The 12808-nt window shown below is 22.6% G+C and overlaps 1 protein-coding gene across 1 annotated transcript in view; it reads right to left on the reverse strand.

Annotated features, from left to right (window-relative positions):
• The window catches only part of LOC122859127 (amphoterin-induced protein 1-like), a 46738-nt gene that overhangs the window by 3219 nt on the left and 30711 nt on the right, over positions 1 to 12808 (reverse strand). The window contains exon 3 of the mRNA XM_044162509.1: positions 247 to 1713. Coding sequence (XP_044018444.1) covers positions 247 to 1217 — 971 coding nt within the window. The 5' untranslated portion in view covers positions 1218 to 1713. The remainder of the gene's footprint in view (positions 1 to 246; positions 1714 to 12808) is intronic.

The raw sequence follows: 12808 nt of genomic DNA on the forward strand, positions 1-12808 counted from the left end.
CAGTTCTATTTTACCCGTATAATTGAAGCCATTGTCTCGAGACATTTGTAAAAAAATAGCAAGACTGATGGTAGATATACGTGTTTATCTACACAACGTATTTTTATTTGACGTAAATTGTTAAAGATATTTTATTCATTTGAATCGAATTTTTTTTTTCATATATAAGGAAAAAAAAATAAATAAAATAATGTTCAATATATAACGTGAGGTGTTTATTAAAAAAAATATAAATATGATTGTTACCTGGTTGACATAACAAGTGATGAATCATTTTCACTTTGTGTTTCACATTTATCATCATTATTAAATTGCCAAAAAACAATGGCAATTGGTTCAGCATAAACATGACATTGTAGTGTAACATTATCACCTTCATCAACTTCAATAATATCATCAATAATAATTTTAGGTATACAAGCAAGATCATCATGTTTAATATCTTTGATTGATTTACCATAATGTTTTTGTGGTGTTTTACATATTGGTAAATTATCTTGAAAAACATTTGTCGGTATATTTGATAATTTAATTTCCGATTGCATTGAACGTAAATGACAATCACAATTCCATGGATTATTGTATAATGATAAATCACGTAAATCCGAAGTAAATGGTAATGTTTGTTCTGGTATGTATTTTATTTGATTACCATTTAGACGTAATTTTTCAAGTTTTTTTAAACCATTAAATGCACCTTTTTCAATTATTTCAATGTTGCAATCACTCAATTCTAATGTTGATAATTGTAGAAGACGATTAAATGAATTTGTTTTGATGACTCGTATGTCATTTGAATTTAATATTAGCTTCATTAAATCTGGACATGATGATAGTGCCATTGATGGAACATCATGTATTTTATTTGTGTTTAAATCAAGCTCAACAAGACCACGTAAACCGACAAATGCATCATCTGATATATCATAAATTTTACATTTACCAATAAATAATTTTTGTAAATTAATAAGATGTAATTTTTCAAATGATTTTGATTCAATTAATTCAATATTATTATTTGATAAATCAAGTACTTGTGTTTCTTCACGTGAACCTTTTGGTAGAGTTGTTAAATTACGATTTGCACATTCAACCCATTCTTTACCGTATTTCCATTTACATGAACATATTTTTGGACATGCATTTGTTGATTTTGGTAATGTTGTTGTTGTTATCATTGCTATCAATAGCAATTTTATTAATATATTTGGTCTCATTGTTTTTCATTTGATGAAAACAAATTTAAATTTAAAAAGAAAAAAAAAAATTAATTTACTTGTTAATGACAATGTGGCATTTCAATTTGTAACATTGTTTTTTTGTTTTTTTTATTTTTTTCTTTTGTTCTTTAATCCACCATTATTTTCAATTAGACATTTTTATTTATTTTCTTTATCTTTTTGTGTGTAGCTTACTTGTATTATTTCCTTGTAATGTTTTTTTTATTTAATTTTTTTTCTTTTTTTTTCGTTCGTTTTAGTCTTTTATTTTATTTCTTTGGTCCGTTGGTTTTTTTATTTTATTTTTTCAGCCTTTCCGTTTGCACTTTCGACGCTGATGGATTTTGCAGTCTATGCTAGTTTTCTTCTTCAGCTCGTCTTACCTCCTACCAAACCAGCTCATCTTCAGTTATCTCCAGGGTCTAACAGTTCGTTCGATGAGGTGAATTGATTCCCCAAGCCATTGACAGTCTACCCTCATCCGATATTAGGTCTGAAAGCACAAGAGAAAAAAATATATTTATTTTTTTTTTTTTTGAAATAGTTATAACATTTTTCAGTGTGTAAGAACATGAATTTAAACTCGTATTTTTTTGTAATCTCTGGATTTAGTATATTAAATCCGTAGAGATTTTAGAATTTTATTGGGAGATTCATTGATTTGATAAATTATTATTTTTTTAATTAAATTCAGTGTGATTAAAGTATTGATTTATTTATATATTAATTATTAACAATGTTTACCGTTTTTTTTTAAATAATAAAATTATTTTTTTCCATTTCAATAGCATCGAGGTGTTTATGATTATTTAAAATCATTAACGTTTGTTACTTTTAAGAAAAAACAAAATTATTATTTATTTTTTCATCCAGTGTCTTTGAAGTATCAATAAATATTTTAAATAAATTATTATAATTATTTGTTAATTATCTGTTTATTAATTTATCAATTTAAAAAAAATTATTTATCGAAAATTTCGTCATTTTATTTATGAAAATATTTTACAACAAAAACAATAATACATCAATCATTATTGCCTGGTATTTTTTTTGCTCAAAATTAACAAATCATTTGTATAATTTGCAACAAATATCGATCTCCTAAAATAAACCTAGAAATAAATAAATATAATAGCTATTATTTCAAATTTACCATTGTCGTAAAATTTTATATTTTTTTTTTTTTTTTTTTGCAAGAAAAAATTTAATGATAAACTTTATATATAAATAAAAAAAATTTATAATAATCTTTCTTGGCTTAAATTTTTCTGTTCAAAATATAAATCATCTGTGCTATATATTTTATAATTTTTTGTGTAATAAATTATTACTAATAATATACAGCAAAAAAATTTGATCTCCATAAAAAAAAAAATAAAATAATGGAAAATATATATTTTAGAAAAAAAAAGGTAATAAAAAAAATTGAAATAATAAAAGAAATTAAGGCACAGTAAATATGATAATAATTCAAATGAAGACAGAATTTTTATTCGCGTTAAAAAGATAGACCTCGACATTGTTAGAGTTCAAGGATGATGCATATTTTCCTGTGGACGACCTGCTTCCTCTCATCTTTTTCTTTTTATTACTATTATTATAATTTTTTTTTTTCTCATTTATTTTTTTATATTTTTTTTTTTTTCGGTAGCAAAGTACCCAGACCAACGTTGCCCGACATTAATCACACCAAATGATCCCACCGCGTGCTCTGCAAGATTTCCTTCTCGCGCCTTTCATAAAAAACTCTTCTATGCACGAGGTAAAAATAAAAAAAATAGTAAAACAAAAATTTCACAGAGAGAAAATAATCGTGTATATAACTAGAATACTTGTCTTTTTATTTTTAATTTTTTTTTTTTTTTATTTTATATCTCTATCTCAATTTTATTTCTCAAGCCTGGGATGAGAATGAAAAAATAATCTGAATTTCAAAAGTTCGGGAATTTTTAAAAAAAATAATATAGAAAAAACTGAGCATATAAAATGTATAATAGTTATTTTATTGTTTGATGAATGAAATGAATTAAATAAAAAATTAAAAATCAACGAAAAAAATTAGTATTTAATAATTAACGATTTATTCAAGGTATACAGCTGGTGGAACGGACGCATATTTTTCTTGTTTTTCATTTATTTATTTAACAACAAACGCAAAGCTAAAAAATTCTAAAAATTTAACAATATATAAAACAACCCCCTGATAATTATCCGTATTTTAAATTTCCAACCAAAACGTTTGTTGTTGAGTAAATAAATACGGTAGGTCAATCTCTTATAGTAGTAAAAAAAAAAAAAAATACACAATACAATTATGTTTTTATACTAATCTTGAATGTCTCTTTTTATTGTTGACTGATAATAACCGTGGTTTATATATATGCCACAAAAAAATAATAAAATCAACAAAGTCATTAGACAAACTGTTCTGTTTGTGTTTTTTTTTTTTTTTGTTTCTACATTATTATGGATATTGTTCAGCGTTAATAAATAAAGTAAATGAATTTTTTTGTCTGTTTTCAATCAAGTGTTTATTAAAAAAAAATTAACATACAAATAATTATTATATTATTATATTCAGACCAAGTATTCGAAACTTATCATTTTTATAATAAAACTTGTGTCAATAATAAGTCATTATGCTAACTAAAATCATACTCATTTTTCGAGTTGTATTTTTATTTTATTTTCATACATGATACAAATTACAAAGTGATAATAATTATTATTTTGGAGGTGGACAAAAAGTACCAGGATAACATAATTTTCCGTCACAACAAGATCCTAACCGAGGACACTACAACAAAAAAAATTAACAAAAAATAAATATTAAAAATTTGATTGATTCATATAAAATTTTATTTATAATCTAGTAATACAAACCGGTTCAGAAAAATTAGAACATTTTCTTATTACAGGTAACTCAGTGGTTATCATATTTTTAGAACAATATTTTAAGTCATTGCAAACTAATTTACCACAACAGACTCTCACAAAACCTGCACACTGCAAACATTAAATATATGTTAAAAAAAAATGAATACACTTGAATTTATAATTAATAAATAATGATATTAATTATAAATCAGGAAAACATTATACTCACAGATTGGTTCTCCAATTCGCAAAGTGAAGAAAACGATTTTCCTTGTACAAAATTAACGTACCAATTGATTGTAATTAAAATAATTATGACGATTGAATAAATACAATGCTTGTTCACTAATGTAACCATTGTAAAAATAATTTTGAAAAAATTATAATGAATAAAATACTAACAACGTTTTACTAACTGATGAACAGAATGAGAACGTTTTTTTTTTTTTTAATTTTTTAATAACGCTGTTATCTGACGAATACTTAATGTGTTATTTTAATATTGACTAATAAATGTCAACAAAGTTATCAGAGAAACTGATAAATAACCTGGTTTTAACGCGATGGAATTGATATTCATATAAAAGACTAATGTCACACCTCAAAAGACTCGATTTAAAATGCCACGAATTTTAAAATTTTTTATATTTTAAGCAACTAAAAGATTAAAAGAAATTAAAATATAAAAAATAAATAAATTTAATAACATTTTAATAAAGAATTCTTATTTGAGCTTTATTCAATAATATTTTTCATTAAGTATTACAAAATTATTGTATTTATAACAATAAAATTTAAAGATATCTGATTTTTAAACCTGATTTTACTGATCTATTTTTAATTTATTTTTATACATCATAAAGTGGTAATTATTATTATTTTGGAAGATGACAAAAAGTGCCAGGAAAACATAATGTTCCATCACAACATGATCCTAACCGAGGACACTAAAACAAAAAAAAATGAATAATTGAAATTGTACTTTTTATTGTGAAATAATTATAAAATTAATTAAAATATTATTGAAATTAATACAAACCGGTTGAGATATTTTTGGACAGTGACTGGTGTCATGTAGTGTCTCAAGTTTCACACAACGTTTTAATTTATTACAAAAAAGTTTTCCACAACAGTAACTTAAACCTTCACACTAAAAAAAAAATTAATATAATATACAATTCAATTGTCTAAATATTCATTATTATTTTTGATACTAACTGATTGATTTTCCAATTGACATAGTATAGTATAATCTTCATCTTTTGTTAAAATTGTATCCAAAAAAATTATATTTAAAATGATTATTGTAAAAAAACAATATTTATTCATCATTATTGTTTATTAAATAATCATGTAGTTTTTTTAAAAATGAAATATAACAACTTGAAAATAAATTTTTTTTTTTAATAACGTAGCTGATGATTGTGATCAATGTTCTATGATGTATCGCGACGTTATAAACACTCGAATGATCTAGATAAACAAAAAAACAATTCTTATTTTTTAAACAACAATTTTTAAATTGTGTCATGAGTCAAGTTTTTTCTGGGTCAATTCCGCTGACTAAAAATAAAAAAAATATACTAATCAATATTTTATAGTATTGATTTTGATAAACAAATTAAAAAAAAACTCGAATTTAACTCAAAAAATATTTAGTTTATTTCTTTTCTTAATTTTCAATACTATTCAAAAAAAAATATAGAAATTTATAATTTAATTATTCAATAGTTTACCTAGTATTTTTATCTAAAAAGTTTATACATTTAAAAAAAAAAATAAACCCTATGTAACTCGGATGAGACTCAATATTTAATAATAAATGCAAAAAAAAATTACCACTTTGTCTTGAGTATATCCAAAACTCTACATATTTATACAATAATATATTTGTGAATAACAATAATACATATTTCTAAAAATATATACATAAAAATTTATACAAAAGAAAAAAAAATCTGACAAGAGGTCAACGATCCAAGCCAGCATCTTAAATAAAAAGCATTCTAGAATGAATTCTTTCTTTCTACCAAGTCGGCTGCTTTTATAATAGTCTCGCCTTCATCTTAGTAGTTTTTTATTTTCAAAGATCTTTTCATCGTGATCGTCTAGCGGGGTAGTGGTATGTGTAAAAGTAGTTGGACAACCAAAAGAAGAAAAAAAAAATATATAGATAAAAGAGACCATATAAGAAAAACCTCCCCTAAAGGTCAATGAATTTTAAAGCGATGCTTTAAAAAAAAAAAAAAAAATGAAAATTGTGACACACCTGGGATAAAAACTACTTTATGTTTATAAAAATAAAAAAAAAATTCAACTCATGTGTTGACTATATATTATGATATCACTGGTATTTTGAAAATTTCAAGAACATCAACGAGATGAAAAAAGAAAAAGAAACCATAAAAAATAAAAGTATAAAAAGAGAGTAAGTATAAGACATACAGTCATGAAGTTTGGCTGTGTGTGGATGGAATACATGTGGAATTGCTTTTCTAGATGGCTTGTGAACCTATCAAATATATATGTCACATAGTTCGATATATATTTAACAAGTATATATGTATTTTGAAAATGTATTCTTTATGTGAGTTAGACAAGTGTCCTATATATTTAAAACAAGCGAGATAGATAAAGTATTTTACATGTCAACATATTGGATATTTGTTTAAGTGATAAATTTTGTTGAACATTTATCTGAAACACTTGAAAATAGCATGGTAATGAAGCTTTATATGTCAATATATAAGTGTTATGTTGTGCAATATATAATTGTGACTTTGAAAGTATACATATACCAAAAGCCTTGGTAACAACATTTATATTTGAATGTCAAATACTCTTGATGTTCGCCTACTAGCATCATTAAATTATTGATTATTTAACACTCTCATTAATGGCTGTATAAATTAAATAATATTTACATTTATTTATTGATTAGTTTTGAGTACACATGGGCAAACATACAAAGACATTGAAAATTAAATTTAAAAAAAAAGTTTCGCTTAGTTTAATATTATGGTTTTTTTTTTTAAGAGATTTAAGTTTGACAAAAAAAATTGTTTTAGTATTGGATTAGATTGTAGAGATGTTTATTTGAATAAATATATTTTTATTTATTTATTTTTATTTAGTTAATTTTGATGGGTTTATTGTGTAAAATCAATTTTATTAGCATTATGAAATTTATATTTTTTTCTACCGAGTATTGATTTGTATGGCTTCATTGACCATTAAAAAATATTTGTAATATGATATTAAATATGAATTTCGGAAATCGTAAAAGTGCTTTTCTTGAAATGAACTATTTTCATTTTTTTTTTTTTTTTTCTTGCTTTTGTTACTGCCCTTAGGTGATTCAGAGTAAAAAAAAAAAACCTTTTTTATTATCAACTTGACAGATTGGAAAAGGAAATATGAAGCCACAAAAAATTTCTATGCTTTATTATTATTTTTTTTTTAAATCTGAATTACAAAATTGGATATTAACAATGATTCAAATCTTTATTGAATTTAACAATAACTAATAGTAAAAAAAAAGAGAGAAAAAATTTCATTAAAAATTTTTGTATTTTAATAAAAATTTATATATAATTAATTAAATTAATGAAAAATTTTAATAAGAAAATTTTAAGTATTCAAAAATTGAACATTTATTTATACTGATTTTTATTTTTTTATTACGCCAATTAAATTTTAATTAATTAATTTTCAAAATATTTAAAAATCGAAATTTTTATTCATTTTTTTTATTTTTTTTTTTCATATAGTACTTTGTGTAATCAGAAATTAAATACAAAAAAATAAAAATTTATACATCAATGTTTCAATAAGCTTCTTGATACACGGGTTTAATATTTTTTTTTTTTTTTATTTTCTTCTGTATGGTCTTGAGAATAAGGGTAGTTGTTGGTTTCGACACGCTTCGCATTGCCAATGACTTGAGTAGACACTTGGTATTCAGAGTAAGAGCACTCCGCTTAACTACCATATTTTTTCATTCACCCCTTAAAGAAGCTCGAGAAGAATCGAATAAAAAAAAAAAAAAAAAAAAAATATCTAAGAAGGATAAAACGGTGGTGACTGGGACGTTAGCCTTGATCAATTATTTTTTTTTTTTGTGCTTACGCATTTATTCCACAGGCATCGTTGTCATTTCGGAAATTGGTTGGAGCTTTTACATCTCAACCCGCACACAAAAATAAATTATATGTATAAATATATATCTATATCCATGAAAAGATAGATCAGGTCATGACTTTTACTCATAAAGCAGTTTAATTTGCTCTGTCGAACCATAAAATTACCAAATGCCAATAATCTCATGACATCGATTTATCGATTCTATCTGAATTCGACATTAATTTTTTTATAAAATATAAACATCAGTTTATAAATTATTATTATTATTTATTTACATTTTTTAATTGAGGTATTGATCGACACAGTTGAGTGTCTGATAAAAACCCAAAATAAATAATTTATACATACTTTACAAAAATAAAACAAAAGAATTTTTAAAAAAGCTCATTTTTTTTGTTCTTTTTTTATTGTATTTTAATTTTTTTTTTGTTGTTTTAATTATTTTAAAGTTTTAATGATGAAAATTTTAAAATAGAATTGTTTTAAATTAAACAATAATATTATTATTTTATTTTTTAAAAAGTTTTATAATTAACCATTGAAAAAAAATATTTTTTGATTTACGTCGAGTGGAAAAATAAATTATGAAAGTTGTTGACATAATCGACAACGTATAAATATATCGTCTTTTTTGTTAATCTATTAACTTTTTAATTTAAAATAAAGAGAATTCTTTATAGAATAAATAAATAGAAAGTCAATTTAATTTTGACTTGACAAAGTAAAGATAAAAAGAATATACTCAATGAAAATAAATAAAAAATTAAATAAATACCAAAGAAAGTAGTGTCGTTGATGAGAATCTTACAAAAAGAATTAATTTAATTATTTTTTTTTCAAGTGGATTAATATATTTTTAAAGACTTTTAAGAAGACCTTTATCATGTAAAATGCATAAATTATCATATTCTAAATTTACTGAAATTTATACAAGATATTAATCACACTATATAAAAAAAAAAAAAATTCAATACCCTACTGAAAAGAAATAAAAAACTCAAGAGTGTATAAAAATATAATTAAAAAAATATTCATTATAATAATTAGCACCCTTAAACAGCCTTACAACAGTTTATGAAGAATTTTTTTTATTTTTTTTTCTTTATAAAAATTCATCACGTGAAAAAAATAAAAATGTTTATAAACTTATAATCGCATCTTGATTAAATTAACTTCAAGATATCAACAAAAAAAAAAAAAAAAAGAATCTATTAATAAAACATTAGTTCCAGGTCAATTAATAAATTATTTCACAAATTTTATATCGTTCATTGAGTAACTATAGTAATCATCCTCCGTATTATTCCCCTCCTAGTCTATTTTTTTTCTTATGCTTCATTGATAAAACGATGAAATAGTCATGATTAAAAAAAAAAAAAATGATGCTTTCAAAAAAGATGAGCTTTAATACGTTGACCTAAATATCAAATGTGTTGTTTTTTTTTTTCTGCACATTTATTGTCAGTCGTAATAAAAACAGTCATTTTTAAAAAACTGCATATTTCTTTTTCTCTTCACTAAAATTTCAAATAAATAATAATAATTATTATTATTATTATTTAATTATATATTTATAAAACATGTTGTAAAAAAATCAAGCCCTTTATATATCACACAATTGACAAACGTCAAATTCAATTTAGCAAAAATAAAAAAATCTAGTTTAACAAAATTTTCCACGGTTTGTCAAAATACAAGTGGTTCAATAACTTATCACAATAATTAACTGTCATTAAAATATCATTGAATAAAATCAATTATGTAAATTCAAATGTCAAAAATTATTTCATTCATACATTTTTAATTAATGTAATTATGAAATTTTATAAATAAAAAAAAAGCTTGATGAAAAATTGATAACTGTTTGAGTCGTAATATTAATTTTGTTATAATAATAATATATATATAATGTATAAAATATGATATTGCAACTGTATGATTAATACATAATCATATTTAAATATTTTGAGTAGAAGTAAATTATCTGAAGGATGTCATGACATGTATGAATTTCGTTCGCATTATTATGTATATTATTTTGTGTATATAGAGATACACAATTTGATGTAGAAGACTGACGAAATTTTCATCCAATGTCATCGTTGCGTCTCAACGACAGTCGCATTGGGCGTAACAATGAGTAGAATTTAATGATGTTCCATCAAGCATATAATGTCAGAACAATCATTCTATTTTGTATCAATGTATGACACATATATGTAGACGTATGGTTATAAGCAGTTGTGTGTTGTATAAGTATATCCTGATTTCAAATATTTCATGACATGCCAGTTTGCATTTATTGGATGATTACTCATCAAGATTTGCTACAGAGAGTAAGAGACATCATCAAATTTATCATTCTATAAATGTCCGTTTATTTCTGTAACATACTCTCAACGCTTGCAATGTCATTTGAGACAATGTATTTGTGAAATTTTTCAACACAAATTGAGAATTATATGAGTTTCATTGGAAGAGCAAAAAATATTTTAAATTTTTGTACAACTATTTTATGAACAATTTTAATGGTAAAATTATTTGAAAGATAAATTTTATTTATTAAATTTATATTTTTATTTTTTTGTATATGGAAAAATAGAATAATGATATTTTTAATTTATGAGGAATTTTAATTAAATGTACAGTGAATTTAAAAAAACATAAAAAAATTAAAAAAATATAAATTAAATTAATTTTTATTTAAAAACAAAATTACTAATCTCATTGTAATATTAAAAAAAAATTTAATTTAAAACTTTATTTCATTTTAAAAATTATAAAACATATTAAAATGACAATAAATTTAAAAAAAAAAAAAGATAACTTATTATTATTAATTCACAAAGAAATATTAATTTTTTAATAATTATTTTTTTACTTTTTTAATGAGTATTAATTAATTATTTAAAAAAAAAGTTAATTATAAAATTTTTATACATCATTCATAAAACCACATTAATAATAAATTGGAAAAAAAAAAGTCAATACTCAATGTTAGTGGTGGAAGAGTATATAATGTGTGGGTAAAAAAAATAAAAAAAAAAAAAAAACCTATATACAATTTACGTGATCACGTAAAATAAGAGGGCTTGAATCTTTTGGTGGTGGTGGTGTAAGAAATGACTCGATTTATCGAGTAAGAGCTTTTCAAGCAACAACAAGAGAAATAAAGATAAAAAAAAAAAAGACACACTGTTTATAATAATAGAGGCCAGGATGAAAGCATCTTTCAAGATTGCCTTGGTGGTGTCCTCTCTTTGAATCTCTTTGCCTGATAACATTTTTTCTTATTTATTATATATATTATCTTTTAGTTTTTCCTCAGAGACAGTTTAACATACGTCTTGAAAGTTTCAGGAAAATTTAATACGACACTCGGTATAATACGAAATTCATTTCTCGGTTTGCTTAAACATTTACATATACATTTACATGAAAATTTATTAACATAGACTATCAAAAACACTCGAAAATTTGTGTCATGTTCAATGGAAAAAAATTTGAATAAATAAATAAAAATGATCTACTGTTGTTAAATATCAACAGAATTAATTTATTTTGTTAATTTTTATATTTTAAAAGACAATGATAATTAACAATACGATGGAGTAATTAATAGAGTAAAAATTGTAGAAATTTCTAGTTTTTTTTTCGCATGTATAATCAAGTTTTAATTTATTCTATAAAATATTAATCATCATAATAAAAGACTGTTAATTCAAATGGCGAATAATATTTTTTTCTAGCGAATTTATTAAATGAAAAAAAAAATAAATAATAATCTATAAATTAAAATAGCTGTTCGAATGAGCCTTTGGTTATTGATTTTTATTTACTTTTTTTTTCGATATAATTCTTTGAATAACCATTCAGATCACGAGTGTTGAGTATGATGTGTTGTGTAGTGATCCAGGCTATAACTTTCTATAAGGATTTAAAATATATATATATTTTTTCGTGTATTATCAAACAGATGGAGGATGATGGTGGGCTCTTACCATTGATTGAAAATTCTTTTTCAGCATCATAAAATAAAACATAATATATATGGACATATATAAATTTTTTATTTTTCCATCAATGAAATATTTTTGAGATTAAAAAATTGAAATAATAAAAACGGTGGTGTAAATTAGAATTGACAAATGATAAATATTTTAAAATAATTAATTTTCATGTGTATATTGTTATTATTTTTTAAAAATATTTAACAAAACATTGAGAACTTTTAAAAATATATTTTCTTTGATGATGAGTTAATTTTTAATATTGATTTAAAATTATTTGGTTTTTGGCATATAATATTCTTTCCAGCAATTCATTTAGTTATAATTTTTAAATATATTTTTTTTTAATATGCATTGATTTATGGATAGACATAAAATATAGTTGTGGAAAAATCCTGTGGGTCTCTTTGATATGAAACCATGCATATGCATTGCAAATGAAAAATGCTTTGACTACATATAATATGTATTACCATAAAAATAAAAATCAATGCCAACTTGGCGCTTTGAACAGTAAAAAAAAAAAATACCATTATCGACAAAAAAAAAGAAAAATAT

The sequence above is a fragment of the Aphidius gifuensis genome, linkage group LG6, assembly GCF_014905175.1.
Source record: "Aphidius gifuensis isolate YNYX2018 linkage group LG6, ASM1490517v1, whole genome shotgun sequence".
Taxonomy (NCBI): Eukaryota; Metazoa; Arthropoda; class Insecta; order Hymenoptera; family Braconidae; genus Aphidius; species Aphidius gifuensis.